Source organism: Aotus nancymaae, unplaced genomic scaffold (genome assembly GCF_030222135.1).
Source record: "Aotus nancymaae isolate 86718 unplaced genomic scaffold, 86718_ANA_hifiasm-v0.15.2.pri h1tg000053l, whole genome shotgun sequence".
NCBI classification, from domain to species: Eukaryota; Metazoa; Chordata; class Mammalia; order Primates; family Aotidae; genus Aotus; species Aotus nancymaae.
In genome coordinates, this window is record NW_026988467.1 from 32368582 (window position 1) to 32384720 (window position 16139).

The 16139-nt window shown below is 43.2% G+C and overlaps 1 protein-coding gene across 3 annotated transcripts in view; it reads left to right on the forward strand.

Moving 5' to 3' along the window:
- The window catches only part of AGO1 (argonaute RISC component 1), a 46056-nt gene that overhangs the window by 7202 nt on the left and 22715 nt on the right, over positions 1 to 16139 (forward strand). The window contains exons 3-12 of one of the 3 annotated variants that reach the window (XM_012439775.2): positions 2305 to 2425; positions 2847 to 3028; positions 3422 to 3558; positions 3785 to 3919; positions 4060 to 4147; positions 4850 to 4997; positions 9872 to 9991; positions 10379 to 10510; positions 10636 to 10769; positions 15048 to 15232. In XM_012439775.2, coding sequence (XP_012295198.1) covers positions 2305 to 2425; positions 2847 to 3028; positions 3422 to 3558; positions 3785 to 3919; positions 4060 to 4147; positions 4850 to 4997; positions 9872 to 9991; positions 10379 to 10510; positions 10636 to 10769; positions 15048 to 15232 — 1382 coding nt within the window. The remainder of the gene's footprint in view (positions 1 to 2304; positions 2426 to 2846; positions 3029 to 3421; positions 3559 to 3784; positions 3920 to 4059; positions 4148 to 4849; positions 4998 to 9871; positions 9992 to 10378; positions 10511 to 10635; positions 10770 to 15047; positions 15233 to 16139) is intronic. The other 2 variants (XM_012439783.2, XM_012439801.2) reach the window with 2 other exon arrangements.

Here is a 16139-nt window from a genome sequence, read left to right on the forward strand (position 1 = left end):
CATATGTAACATTTTTAAACACCCAAAACTTAGGGTTCTTTATACATTGTTCCGTACTTTGCATTTTTCCACTGAATCAATATATTTTTGAAGATGTTGCATACCAGCACATATGGATCTGCCTCATTCTTTTGCATAGGTTGAGTGACTGTAATATAACTTACATAATAAATCTATTGAGGAACATTTGAGTCTAAATTCTGCTACAAAAATGAAACTGTTGAATATTATTATATAGAGATACATTTTTGCACTCAAGTATGAGTGTATTTATAGGATAAATTGTTAGACATGGGACTGCTGGCCTAATACATTTCAGAGTTTTCAGTTATTGCAACATTTTTTTTACAGGTAAATTGTACCCACTTATGCTCCCATCAATAAGGCATCAGAATGTCTGTTTCCTATACCTACACCAATGTAATAGTTCAGATTTTTTTGGTCTTTGGCATTCTGATCTTGGTCTAATTTTAAATTGTATTTTTTCTAATAAGGGAAGTTGGATATATTTTCATATGTTTAAAAATAATATATGGAAGGGGCATTTTGAGCCTAAGAGGAAAGGAGAAAAATTGATGCCCACACATATAAATACGTTTGTGTATATATCTGGGAACTCGAGGTTGGCCTTGTGTACTAGCCTATGCTTTTTTCAGATATTAGAGCTGCTTCCTGATAGGAGACAGGAATGGGTTCTGGAGTTAGAGGAGAGTGGAGAAAGTTCTACATAGTCTATATGGTCTAGGAGGGATAGAAGTAATTGGGGACATGAAAAAGATTGCTAGGCAGCACTGAAGCCTAATTGGGATTGACACCACATGATCACAATTGCTTCTAATACACCATTTTGAGTGTTTTTATCCAGTAGTATATAAGAGCTTTGATTTAGAAACTGTGGAGGTCAGTTGGTTAGATAAACTGGAATTTTGAAGGAATAATGGACACCCTGGGGTCTAAGTGTCAGAGAACAGGAAGTAAGAGATGGTAAGAGATGAGATTTTTCTTCCAGTTTGTTTCTATTTCCAGTTCAGATCCCTTCTACCTTTTTTGCTTATCAGATCTGGGATTGGAGATTGGAGCAGCCTAGATTCTGTTCCTCATTTTTTTGTTTTAACTTTTTTTTTTTGTTTTTTTGAGATGGAGTCTCACTCTGTCACCTAGGCTGGAGTGCAGTGGTGTGATTTCAGTTCACTGCAACCTCCGCCTCCCAGGTTCAAGCGATTCTCCTGCTTCAGCCTCCTGAGGATCTGGGACCACAGGCGTGTGCCATCATGCCCAGGTAATTTTTGTATTTTTACTAGAGACGGGGTTTCACCATATTGGTCAGCTAGTCTTGAACTCCTGACCTTGTGAACTGCCCCCCTCAGCCTCCCAAAGTGCTGAGATTACAGGTGTGAGCCACCGAAGCCGGCCTGTTTTAATTTTTTGAGACGAGATCTGGCTCTGTCACCCAGGATGGAGTTCAGTGCCATGATCTCAGCTCACTGTAACCTCTGCCTCTCAGGCTCCAGTGATTCTCCCACCTCAGCCTCCTGAGTAGCTGGGACTGCTGCACACTACCATGCCTGACTAATTTTTGTATTTTTTGTAGTGACAGAGTTTCTCCGTGTTCCCCAGGCTGGTCTCAAACTCAGGAGCTCAAACGAACTCCATGCCTTGGCCTCCCAAAGGCTGGAGTGCAGTGGTGTGATTATAGCTCACTGTAACCCCAAACTCCCAGCCTCAGGTAATCATCCTGCCTTAGTCTCCCAAGCAACTGGGACTATAGGCACATGCTATCATACCCAACTAATTAAAAAAAAAAATTTTTTTTTTCATACGTTAGGGTCTCACTCTGTTGCCTAGGCTAGCCTTAAGCTCCTACGCTTAAGTGATCCTCCTGCTTCGGCTGCCCAAAGTACTGGGATTACAGGGTGAGCCACCATACCTAGTCCTATTCCTGATTCTTGATAGGCCCTGGAGTCAAGCCTTTTTCCCTCCAGCCTCCCCCTCTTCTCAGAAGGCACTCACACCAGTCTTTTGGGTCCATTAGAACCTTGGTGATCTGAGGACCAGCAGCGTCACTTGGGAGCATGTTAGAAATGTAGAATTTCAGGGTTTACTCTAGACCTGCTGAATCAGAAGCTACATTTTAATAAAATGTCCAGGTGATTCACAGGAATGTTAAAGTTTGAGAAGCACTGTCATAGAGTAGATATTAGGAGTGAATATAATAGATGAGACATTGCCTGGACTTTATTACTTCCAAAAGCTTGAAGTGGTGGTAGTCTCTCAGCTTCCACAGGCCACTCCTGTCCCCCACAGGGAAGTGGTGGAATACATGGTCCAGCATTTCAAGCCTCAGATCTTTGGTGATCGCAAGCCTGTGTATGATGGAAAGAAGAACATTTACACTGTCACAGCACTGCCCATTGGCAACGAACGGGTAAGGTTGGGAGTCAGGCTAGGCCTGTGTCAGGGGTCTGGGGTAGAACCAATCTCATGTAAGCCTCTTTGGAGTCTGGTGGTCCAGAGATCCTTTTCATCTTTTGTGCTGAGAAAGTATATTTTAGGGTGGGGGGGGGTAGGTGCTGATGTTTATTTAATCTGTCACATGCCTGTCTGTGTCCTAAACAGATTGAGATTAGACTTAAAATAGACCTAAAGGCCTGCTAGGCTGAGAGGTAGTTGAGAGGAACAGAAGCACTGAATCAAGGTGGCTAGAACCTAAGGGGCTGGACTTACTCTGGAGTCTTCATTATAAGCCCCTATCAACTTGAAGAGTATATTCTCAGCAAATCCATGGAGTTGGGTCATTCTGGCAGAGCAATGGCAATCCTTCACCCCTTTCTCTCACCCTCCTGAAGGTCGACTTTGAGGTGACAATCCCTGGGGAAGGGAAGGATCGAATCTTTAAGGTCTCCATCAAATGGCTAGCCATTGTGAGCTGGCGAATGCTGCATGAAGCCCTGGTCAGTGGCCAGATCCCTGTTCCCTTGGAGTCTGTGCAAGCCCTGGATGTGGCCATGAGGCACCTGGCATCCATGAGGTATTGGGTGTAGTTAGTATCTGGGCTACTAGTGTTGGCAGAACTGCTGTCAGGGGAGGAGGGGAAGCACATACTAAGGTCCCACAGTGTGCCATTCAAAAAAAAATTATTTGAGCCCTACCACTTGCCAGGCAAGTATGTATTTACATTTAGATGGTTTAAAGCCCTGGCCCTGAATTTCTTAGGTATTTTTGGGCCTCATCCCATCTGTCCCTGCAGGGCAGAGAGAAGGTAGAAACTTGCACAAGGTCAGTCATACAACTGGTAAAGCATCAGAGCTGGCATTAAAGCCCTGGTGTCCTGCCTTTCAGGCCAGGGCTCCTCCGTGCCCAGGATGCCTCACAGGGTGGGGGCCTGTGCCCGAGGGACCAGTTCTCTGCCTGTCCCTGCCAGGTACACCCCTGTGGGCCGCTCCTTCTTCTCACCGCCTGAGGGCTACTACCACCCGCTGGGGGGTGGGCGCGAGGTCTGGTTCGGCTTTCACCAGTCTGTGCGCCCTGCCATGTGGAAGATGATGCTCAACATTGATGGTGAGTGGGGAGAGCTATGGAGCCAGGGGCACCCCAAGTCCAGTGACCACACTCCCAGCCTCATCCCTCCCAGCTCTGCAACCACACTCCTAGTCTAATTCCTACAGCCCTGGCACCCCCTGCCCCCATCCCAATGCCCTATAAGGAAGAGGGTATAAATTGTTGTGCCTTCATGTATTCTGGAAGACAGAACCTGAGCTGAGCTATTCTTACCCTGTCCCCACAGTCTCAGCCACTGCCTTCTATAAGGCACAGCCAGTGATTGAGTTCATGTGTGAGGTGCTGGACATCAGGAACATAGATGAGCAGCCCAAGCCCCTCACGGACTCTCAGCGCGTTCGCTTCACCAAGGAGATCAAGGGTGAGGACCCAACAGGAGGGGAAGGGAAACAGCGCCACTTTAGCCCTAAGAGGAAATCCTCTTGGGGTATGCTCAGGGGACTCAAGCCTGGGCACGTGAGCAACCAATTTTAGTCCTGACAAGCAGTGTGTGTATCTCAGGCCTGAAGGTGGAAGTGACCCACTGTGGACAGATGAAGAGGAAATACCGCGTGTGTAATGTTACCCGTCGCCCTGCTAGCCATCAGACGTAAGTTGGCAGGGGTGCTGAGCCATACTTTGTTGGCGGAGAAGGGCTGAGATTTCAGACTCATTATCTTTCCCTTCCTCCCCCATTGGCCCTGAGAATGAGCCTTGGTGACTGGCCCTGTTTTTGAAGATAAGCTGTGGGAATTTGGCATCCTTCCTCAACCTTCTCTGATCTGTTGATACTCTCCCTACCATTTTTACCTTCTTGATCTCCTTGCCTTCTTGGTCCTTTAGAGCAGGTGTGTACTCTGATTCCTGTTAGGGTTAGGTGAATGTTAGAATTTCTCTCAAATTATTTCTCTTGAAAAAGAAAGCTAGGCTCCTGGGCTCCTTGGGGAAGCTGTCGTTGATTCCATCCCCATTCTTGACCTTAGGCTACACTGGACTATGAGTGTCTACTCTGTGTCAGGCTTTATGCTTAACATTAGAAATAAATGAGTCAGATAGTGTCCTTACTTTTGTGGAACTTGCCGCTCAAAACTTTGGCTTCTCTCTTGGAGCCCTGTATGACCTGTTTTCCCATGAGTGGCAATGCTCAAAGAAGTTGGATAGGATGAAGCAAAGTCTGGGACTTCCTTCCTGTGCATCATATTGGGGCTAAATAAAAAAGGAAAACGTCTGGGGCTTCCCATGTTTGTGGGTCTAGAGAAGTGGGACTGAATGCTGGATTATGACACCTCCTTCCTTCCTTTCTTCCAAATAGATTCCCCTTACAGCTGGAGAGTGGACAGACTGTGGAGTGCACAGTGGCACAGTATTTCAAGCAGAAATATAACCTGCAGCTCAAGTATCCCCATCTGCCCTGCCTACAAGTTGGCCAGGAACAAAAGCATACCTACCTTCCCCTAGAGGTGAGATTGCCAAGTAATGCTGTGGAATGGGCATTGTGTATTACCTGCATGCTGATCATCAGATGTCTGTTTTTTCATTTTGAAGTTGGGAAAATTGACATTCTGAGAAGATATGAGGTAGTTCTCCTGTGAAATAGAGGCCTCATTCTTACCTGCTAAGTTAATCTCCTTATCCCCCATCCTACTCTCATGTTCTTTCAGGGCTGCCAGGAAGAGACAAGCTGAATTTACTGTTTAATAAGTAATTAGTTCGTACAGGACAGAGATTTTAGATACTCACACTCATGTTCTCTTAATTTCTCTTCCCCTGTCGTCTAGAGCTGGAGTCCCAAGTGACCTGAAGATATATATGTACTTTATTCTACACAAACTGGTGATAAATATTACCTATAATATAAATCCTGCTTCTCCAATGATTAATGTGTTCCTTTTGAAAAAGTTTTAGCCCCAATATTTGTCATACTTTTATATGTGGACTTCTGCAACTAAAGAAGGAATAGTAATGCTAAGTTATAGAATACGAATGCAGAATCACTGGGCTGTATTTTGTTTAGTATATACTGGCCAAATACTGAATGAGAAACTACTGCTTACTGCTTCATTGTCTTGTCCAATGCTACTCAAAAAGTGTGGTCACGGGATAGGCATTACCTGAGCTTGTTTAAAATCCAGATTTCAGGTTCCACCCATACTGACTGAGTCAGAATCCCTTTATTTATTTATTTATTTATTTATTTATTTATTTCTCTGCTTTGTCCATGTTGACAGAATCTGTCTTTTAACAAGATCCTAAGGGTATGTACATTAACGTTGGAGAAGCACTATACTAGACTACCCTCTTACTTTTTCTTTTTCTTTTCTTTTCTTTTTTTTTTTTTGGTAACAGAGTCTTGCTGTGTTGCCCAGGCTGGAGTGCAGTGGTACTATCTCAGCTCACTGTAACTTCTGCCTTCCAGGTTCAAGCAATTCTCACGCCTCAGCCTCCAGTAGCTGGGATTACAAACATGCACCACCACACCCGAATAAGTTTTTTGTATTTTTAGTAGCGATACGGTTTCCCCACTTGGCCATGCTGGTCTTGAACTCCTGGCCTCAGGTGATCCTCCCAAAGTGCTGGATTACTGGCATGAGCTACTGCGCCTGGCCTACCCTCTTATTTTGATCCAACAACAGAAGTCAGATAACCCGGACCAATGCTCAAGTCTTCTGGTGAGCTTCTAGGATTTTGGAACTAACCTGAGGGAATTAGGCTGAAGGGAGAAGAGATCCCCAAAACCAAGAACTCTGACTTGGTTAATAGTCACTGATGCACATGAAGGCAACATGTTCTCTGAGGTATGAACAGAGGTCTTTAGGGACAATCTTAGCTAAGTAGATAGTAGCTGATTTTTACTGTAAGCAGAGATTTGTTAGCGAATTAACATTATTTCTATTTAAACAATAGTTTCCAAGATGTATAATTTATGTAATGTCTTAGATCTTGATTTCTGTTGTTGTTTATTTAACATATATTTATTGAGCTCCTACTATGTGTCATATATTCTTAGGTGCTAGGAACATGGAGTTTAACAAGACAGACAAGGTCCCAGCTGTCATGAAGCTTGCATTCTAGAAGGGGGAGATAGACAATAAATTGATAAACACATAAGATAGTTTCAGATGATGATAAGTGCGATAAGAATAATAAAGTAGGTTAAGGGGATAGAAGTAAGGGAGGAAGAGGGTAGAGAGCTACTTTAGTTGTTATCAGGGAAGTCCTCTTTTAGGAGATATTTGAGCTAAGTCCCAAATTATGACGTAGAATCAACCTTGTAACAACCTGAGAGAAGAGCCTTCCAGGCAGGAGGAAGTACAAAGGTTCCAAAGCAGAAGAGAATTTAGATCTTTTTGAGGGATAGACAGAAGGCTATGGTGGTTAGAATGTATTGTGTGAGGGGAAAAGTAGTAGGAGATGATTCTGTAGAGGCTCATACCTTGAGCCATCCCAGCACTTTGGGAGGTCAAGGTGGTAGGATCACTTGATTGCAGGTGTGGTGTGCACCTGCTTGGGAAGCTTAGGTGGAAGCATTGCTTGAACCCAGTGAGTTGTGATTGTGCCACTGGATTCCAGTCTGGGCAACAGAGGGAGACTCTGTCTCAAAAAAAAATTTAAAAACAGCTTTATCAAGATATGATTCACATACCATAAAATTCACCATTTAAAAATGATTAGGTAGTTTTAGTATATTCACAGAATTGTGCAACGACCATCACCACTATCTGATTCCAGAACATATCATCACCCCCAAAAGAAAGCCTATATTCATTAGCAGTTGCTCAACATTCCTTCTCTCAACAGCCTAGAGTAACCACTAATCTACTTTCTGTCTCTGGATATGCCTGTTTTGGACATATCATATATGTGAAATCATAGTATGTGTCCTTTTATGACTGGTTTCTGTCATTTAGTGTAATGTTTTCAAGGTTCATCCTCGTTCCATCATATGGATATGTTGTATTTTGTTAATCCATTTATCAGTTAATGGACATTTGGATTATTTCTACTTTTTGGGTATCATGAATAACACTGCTGTGAACACTGATGTACACATTTTTGTGTGAACATATGTTTATTTGTCTGGAGTATACACCTAAGAGTGAAGTAATATATAACAGTGTTTAACATCTTGATGAGCTGCCTGATTGTTTCCCAGAGCAGCTATGATATTTTACAATCCTATTAGCAATGAATGAGAGTTCTAATTTCTGGCCTAGAATAAAACTAGGATTTTATTCTAGTTATAATATGAATCCACTGGAAAATTTTAAGTAGAAACAGTATGGATTATTGTTCTAGTTTCTAGTTGAATCTTCACAACTAGAAACTAGTAGTGCCTCCAGTCCAGCTCTCTGTCTTTCTTGAATAGTTATGTAGGTCAGTGAGTATCCACAAAAATCATTTGTTCATGTTCAAATCACAGTTCATTCCTTCTTCCGTTATCTCTTTTTCAAATTGTGGTAAAATATACATAATATAAAATTTACCATTTTAACTATTTTGAAGTATATAGTTCTGTGGCATTAAATACATTCACTTTGTTGTACAACCATGACCATGACCCATCTCCAGAACTTCTTCATCATTCCAAACTGAAACCCTATACCCATTAAATGACAACTCCCTCCTTTTAACCCCTTGCAACTACCATTCTACTTTCTGTCTCTATGAATTTGACCACTGTAGGTACCACAAATAAGTGGAATCATAGTGTTTGTCCTGTTTTGACTGGCATATTTCACTTACTGCAATGTCTTCCTCCATGTTGTAGCATGTTAAAATTCCCTTCTTTTTTAAAGCTAAATAATAGTCTGTTGTGTGTCTATATCGCATTTTGTTTATTAATTCATCTATCCATGAATACTTGGGTTGCTTCTTCTTTTTTTTTTTTTTTTTTGGTTATTGTGAATAATGCTGCTGTGAACAGAGATGTACAAATATCTGTTGAAGTTACTGTTTTCACTTTTTTTGAGTACATACCCACAAGCAAAATTGCTAGTTTATATGGTAATTCTGTGGTTAATTTTTTTGAGAAATTGCCATACCAGTGTATATTTCCACTAGCAGTGTACAAGTGTTCTAATTTCACCACATCCCTGTTGGGCGCCGTGGCTCACGCCTGTAATCTCAGCACTTTGGGAGGTTGAGGCGGGCAGATCAGAAGGTCAAGAGATAGAGAGCATCTTGGCCAACATGGTGAAACTCATTTCTACTAAAATCACAAAAATTAGCTGAGCATGGTGATGCACGTCTGTAGTCCCAGCAACTCGGAAGGCTGAGGCAGGAGAATCACTTGAACCCGGGAGGCGGAGGTTGCAGTGAGCCAAGATCGCACCACTACACTCTAGCTTGGTGACAGAGTGAGACTCCATTTCAAAAAAAAAAAAAAAGCCAGTCTCACAAATTTCAGTAATTTTGGATTTTTGTTAAGTGAATTGACTGTTTTGTTTATTCTCTGGAAAGTGCAGTTTGAAGGCAGGTGACCTTGGCCTGGTTTTCCTTCCCATTGTTGAGCATGAACTCTAGGAATTAGGACAAGAACCAGTACGTAAAAAATGTTGGCCCTGTGGAAGCAAGTTCCACATTTCATCTCATCTAAATCCTTACAACAACCTCGTGAGACAGCTAGTGTATTATTTTTCTCTTATTTGAGATAAAGAAGAATATTCTCAGAGTGGTTAAGAGTCTTGTTCAAGGTAACATCATCTAGAATTTGTAAAGCTGGACTTCAAACGGAAGTATTTCCAACCTACTGGCTTCCTCAATTCTACTAGAAGCCTTTCTGTTCACAGCATCCTGAATATAGTATATTGAGGAGTGGAAGTCTTATATGTCACTAGACAACTTCTTATGATCTCCATTGTTTTCTGTTGGGCCCAGAGCAGATGAACCAAGGGTGCAGTGGTGTAATCTGGGCTTACGACAACCTCTGCCTGCCGGGTTCAAGCAATTCTCATGCCTCAGCCTCCCAAGTAGCTGGGATTACAGGTGCACGCCACCATGCTCAGCTAATTTTTGTGTTTTTAGTAGAGACTGGGTTGGCCAGGCTGGTCTTGAACTCCTGACCTCAAGTGATCCTCCCACCTTGGCCTCCTAAAGTGCTGGGATTACAGGCATAAGCCACCACATCCAACTTGAATTGCCTTTTATATTGCACATGAATATTTTCTAACTTAACTATCAAATGAAACTCAAGAGGAGAATATATGCATGCACAAGGGATTTTGCAGTTCCCTTCTGCAAAAAGATAGCCAAGGTATCTTTCCTTACTGTGGGGCTCTGGGTACAGGGTGGACTGTACTCAAGCCAGAGCTACCTGTTCTTCTCATTTCCTCAGGTCTGTAACATTGTGGCTGGGCAGCGCTGCATTAAAAAGCTGACTGACAACCAGACCTCGACCATGATAAAGGCCACAGCTAGATCCGCTCCAGACAGACAGGAGGAGATCAGTCGCCTGGTCAGTGGGCCTACTCGTTTGCTCAGTCATTGGGGCTGTTGGTAGCATAAATGTTTTAATGCCCCAGCAGGACCTTCCTTTAGGGGAACCCAAGTCTAGATTTGTTGCCTAGGACTCTATAAGTCTGCTCTTGCTTCTTGACCCTATAGCTACTTTGCTTTCTATCTCTTTTTCTTTATAGCTATTTTGCGTTCTATCTCTTTTTCTCTCTTGAATTACTTTCCTGTGTTATTCCCTCTCACTTCCTCATCTTCTACTTTTCCCCTCTTTTTAGGACTATTCCTTGCCAACCCCAGCTTCTGTTTAGCGTTCTTTCCTTGGGACCCAGAGGGTGAGCAGTGTTGCCAAGCTCCTGTTCTCCTGAGATTGCTCTTTTTTGTCCTGCAGATGAAGAATGCCAGCTACAACTTAGATCCCTACATCCAGGAATTTGGGATCAAAGTGAAGGATGACATGACGGAGGTGACGGGGCGAGTGCTGCCGGCGCCCATCTTGCAGTACGGCGGCCGGGTGAGCAGGGTCAGGGCCAGACAACATCTTGGGGAATATGGGGGTGGTTGGGTTGTATAGCCAGGGGCTTTTGTTCCCCTACCCACCTGACTTTACTGAGGCTCACCTGGACGCCCCCCTCTGCCTATCCCTAGAACCGGGCCATTGCCACACCCAATCAGGGTGTCTGGGACATGCGGGGGAAACAGTTCTACAATGGGATTGAGATCAAAGTCTGGGCCATCGCCTGCTTCGCACCCCAAAAACAGTGTCGAGAAGAGGTGCTCAAGTAAGGAAGGTTTGGTGTAGGGGGTGGAGAAATGGGAAGGACCCTGGAGCTGCCTGCCTTTCCATAGTCCACAGGGGCTGATAATAATCAGTAGTGTGTTCTTTCTGTCTTGACTCTGCCTGCATTGCGCTTTCTGGCTCAAACTTCGACTGATTCCTTTTCTTTCCATCTGTGGTCAGGGGAAATTAAGGAGCCATATCTATGTCAGAGATGATGATTTTAGGGCATGAATCTCCTAACAGAGGCCTGAATTATTGTTATAATTATTATTGGTAATAAATAGTAGTAGTGATGACTGTAATGTTTATGCCAATATTGTACTTAAGTATGTAATTTCTATCCTCTCATGTCATCTTTACAGTGAGTAGGTGCTGATATGTCCATTTTCAGGAGACTGAGGCTCAAAAGGGGTTAAATAACTTGTCCAAAGTTTGCTTAACATCATCAGGAAAGTGTCAGAGTTGGAAGCAAATCAGATCTGAGCTTCAAAACGTGTGTTCCTAATTGGAAACAAAATAGAGCAGCTTATTCAGCTGGTTGTCAGGGCCTCTGTGCCACCTAGCTGAGGGGCTGGGAGTAGATGGCACCAATTAGGAAAGCATTATAACCAAATGGTTTAAAGAAATGGGTTTAAAATGCCACAAAACTCAGTTAGTTGTTTCCTACATACAGCATACTGTTAGTTGGTTCCTGCCATCTTTTGAAGTGGTTGCTTCTGATACTCTCTGGATCTGGAGTGGGGTCAGTGCACTCTAGGGATGAGGAAGAGTTGATGGAGCTGACCATTTTGGCTAGTGACAAGAGTAATGGGGAAGTATGCCATGATGAATTCAGCTTGCCTTAGAGTCATAATGAGAATTCGTTCTTAGCTGGGGTGCGGTGGTGTGTGCCTGTAGTCCTGGCTACTCAGGAGGCTAAGGCAGGATCTCACCTTAGCCCAGGAGTTTACTGGGCAATACAGATCCTATCTCTTTAAAAAAAAAAAAAAAAAAAGCTCTAGGCCAGGCGTAGTGGCTTACTCCTATAATCCCAGCACTTTGGGAGACCGAGGCAGGTGGATCACAAGGTCAGGAGTTTGAGACCAGTCTGGCCAATATGGTGAAACCCCATCTCTACTAAAAATACAAAAATTAGCTAGGCGTGGTGGTGCACACCTGTAGTTTCAGCTACTCAGAAGGCTGAGGCAGGAGAATCGCTTGAACCCTGGAGACGGAGGTTGCAGTGAGCCAAGATTGCGCCACTGTACTCCAGCCCGGGCCACAGAGCAAGACTCCATCTCAAAAAAAAAAAAAAAAAAAGTTCTAGCAGCTTCTGATGGATATGTGGACTATGGGCCCTGCCCTTGCTCTTCTTCCCTTACCTCTCACAGATATACAAACACCATCATAATTGCACCTTCTTGTAAATGGGTTCTTGTCTCCTTTCCTGAGTTCTTTAGCCCCCATTTAAGCCAGGCTGCTTGGTAATATTGGAAAGGCTCCCAGTTTTTTGCCTTTGTGACATAGTCACTTCATTGGTAGTTCTATTCTCTGTGTGATCCTGTCTTTCTCCCATGTCCTTCCCTTGTCCATTTCTTTTGGAATAATCTATTGTTTTGGTCATTTTGGGGCATGGGCACCAATAAACCCAGAACCTCAAACTTGGAAGAGTTTATCAGGCATTCCCTTCTCCCAGTGACACCTAGTTGTAAGGGGTAAGAATGTGGCTTGTGCATCTGGGTCAGTAGTAGCCAGTTAAATCTGTGGTTCTGACTGGACTAAAGGTAAAGATTTCCAGGTCATCTATGGCAGTGGCTGAGATTGTCCAGGGAGAAGGTACATAGTAAGCAGAGATTGAAGATATAACTCAGAGAAACTGGAAAATAAATAGAGCAAAGTAGTGATGGGATCCAGAGCACCAAGAAGGCATCCTTTCCACTGAGAAAGTAGGGGGAAAAACACGAAGGTGCTGTGGGGTTTGACAAACGAATAGCTGGGGGATGAGAGAGTCCTAGATGCAACCCTCAAGTTTTTCTGGCTAAAGAGGCCCTATTACTTTAGCTATGTCACCTTTAGGATAGGATTTTAGGACCTTCCTCATCCTAAACATCTCACAATACTTTGTGGCCCCCAGAAATGGACACAGTATTCCAAGTATAATCTGGTAGTAGAGAGAAGATTAGAAATACCACTTTCCTTGAAGTTGAGACTCACTATTCCTGAAATCTAATAATATACTGACTTTTTTGTAGCTAAATTGCAGTTTTATGGAAGGCAGAGAAATGGAAAAAATATTATTAATGGTCAAAGCCCTAGCTGTTATTTACATGAAACAATTGTTAGGTCATGTTTTTTTATTCTAACATTCATTTAAAATTTTTTTTTTTTTTTTGAGACAGAGTTTCACCCTTGTTGCCCAGGCTGGAGTGCAATGGCATGATCTCGGCTCACCACAACCTCTGCCTCCCAGGTTCAAGCGATTCTCCTGCCTCAGCCTCCTGAGTAGCTGGGATTACAGGCATGCATCACCACACCCAGCTAATTTTTTTGTATTTTTAGTAGAGACAGGGTTTCTCCATGTTGGTCAGGGTGGTCTCGAACTCTTGACCTTAGGTGATCCACCTGCCTCGACCTCCCAAAGTGCTGGGATTACAGGTGTGAGCCTCCACGCCCAGCCTGAAAAATTTTTTTAAGATAATAAATGTAGAGATTAACATGTATCCATCCAGTTTTGTAATATTTACCTTATTCTTTTTTAAATGTAAATATTACAGATAAATTTGATGTTCCTTCATATCCTCCACCCTAGTCCCATTCCTCCCTTCTTTTTTTTTTTTTTTTGAGACAGAGTCTCGCTCTGTCACCAGGCTGGAGTGTAGTGGTGCAATCTGGGCTCACTGCAGCCTCCGCCTCCTGGTTCACACGATTCTCCTGCCTCAGCCTCCTAAGTAGCTGGGATTACAGGCATGTGCCACCATGCCTGGCTAGGTTTTTTTGTATTTTTAGTAGAGACAGGGTTTCACCAGGTTGGCCAGGATGGTCTCAAACTCCTGGCCTCAAGTGATCCACCCGCCTTGGCCTCCCAAAGTGCTGAGATTGTAGGCGTGAGCCACTTCGTCAGCTCCATTCCTCCCATCTGATGAAGCCACTATTATGAATTATTGTAACCATCCTATTCAATTTATATATTTTATATACCTATATATAAATGATCTTAAATTTTGCATAACAGCATTAGACTGTATTTACTTTTCGTATGTGTTTTTACTAAATATGTGAAAAAAATACTTGTCACAAAACTATCATACTGCTATTTATATGCTGTATAATATCTCCTAAACAGTTGCTTCTGTTCTCTTCTTGTACATTATTGTTTTTAAATTTAAATGGAAGATTATCACAAATGAAGTTTTCTGCTGCCTATCTCAGTTTTTGAGTATCTTTATGTAGCTTGATATTTTTACTCTATTGCGTGTATATCCTCTCTTCCAACTTGTCTTCCTTTCCAGGGTAAAGCCCTAAAGCTGAAGGAAGGAAGCTTAATAATTGGCTCTTAGGTTTCAAAGAACCAGTTAGGAATGAGGGAACTCAGTTTTACTGAGCATATCCTATGCTCCCATCAGTGTTGGAACCTCATTTGTTTTTAGCAGAAAGGCCTTACATATGGGCATGTGCCTATTTCTTTGGACATATAATGGAGCACAGGAATCAGCTGCTTGAGTGCGGCAAGGTGGGAACCCTGAGAATTCCCATAGGTTTGTTTTCTAGGCTTTCTCATCTCCTTGCTTGTACCATGGAACACTTAGCAAGTGCTCTCTTAACTTACTCAACTATAAATGTATTTTTTACATTAGCTATTATTGTGTGTCATTCATGTTAGAATCTCAGTGTTGGCTGGGTACGATGGCTCATGCCTGTAATCTCTCTACTTTGGGAGGCTGAGTTGGGAGTATCACTTGAGTCCAAGAGCTTGAGACCAGCCTGGGCAACACAGTGAGAGCCCATCTCTACCAAAAAAAGAAAAAAGTTAGCTAGGCATGGTGGCATGCCTATAGTCTTATCTACTCAGGAGGCTGAGATGGGATGATTGCTTTAGCCTAGCAGCTTGAGGCTTGAGTTAACCCAGATTGTGCCATGGTACTCCATCCTGGATGACAGAACACCCTGTCTCAAGAAAAAAACCCAAAAAGCCAATCTCTCAGTGCCTCTCATAGTGCTAAGCACCTAAGATGGATGGATTTTTGTCGGAAGAATTCAAGTGAGATTCACTGCCTCCTTTGTGACCATGCTTGTGCTACAGGAACTTCACAGACCAGCTGCGGAAGATTTCCAAGGATGCGGGGATGCCTATCCAGGGTCAGCCTTGTTTCTGCAAATATGCACAGGGGGCAGACAGCGTGGAGCCTATGTTCCGGCATCTCAAGAACACCTACTCAGGGCTGCAGCTCATTATCGTCATCCTGCCAGGAAAGACGCCAGTGTATGGTACAGTTCTCTTGGGACAGTGATAATGATGATAGGACTCTTCTCAGGGTAGCTCCCTGGAGTCTCCTGGGAAGGACTCAGTCTAGATTCTTGTCTTTGACCAGAGCTGTTCCTTAATGTCAGCGCTCCTCTTATAGGAGAAATACCAGCATGTATGAGCCATTGAGTCATCCCAGATCCTAATTACCTGCACACACTCCTTCCCAGCAACAATTACTGGGGTCCTTTGTGTGCTGGTCTTTTTGCCAGGCTAAGCTTGGCCAGGTACAGAGATGGGTTGGTCCAGATTCCTATCCTTAGGAGTGTGTTGTTAATCTGGACATTGTGCAGCACTACCAAGCAGAATGTGTGGTGGTTGTTAGTGTTGTGTTGCCTGGTAATTACTTGGAGCTTTTGAGAGGATTACTGTCTCTCCTCTTTTCCTCTCATTTTTTAGAATAAGAATGACTATAAATTTCTGGCACAGCACTTTTCTTTTATGCCATTTTCCCTCCCTATCTCTTCTGCTTCAAAGGAATAAGAGTTTCTCATACCTTGCTGAACTCCTCTGTGCTCTTATTCCCAACCCATCCTGCTACCTTTGAGACTTCATATTTTTCAAACCTCAAATATATTCAGATACCCCACCCTAATCCACATTATCACAATTTTGCCATCTCTTTTAGCTTTTGTCTTCATATTTCCTTCATTAAACCTTTTGAGGCCTGGCACAGTGGTTCACACCTGTAATCCTAGCACTTTGGAAGGCCAAGGTAGGAGGATCACTTGTGCCCAGGAATTTGAGGCCAGTCTGGGCAACAAAGCAGGACCTCATCTCTGCAAAAAAAAATAAAGTTAGCGGCCAGGCATGGTAACTCATGCCTGTAATCCTAGCACTTCGGGAGGCTGAGGTGGGTGGATCACCTGA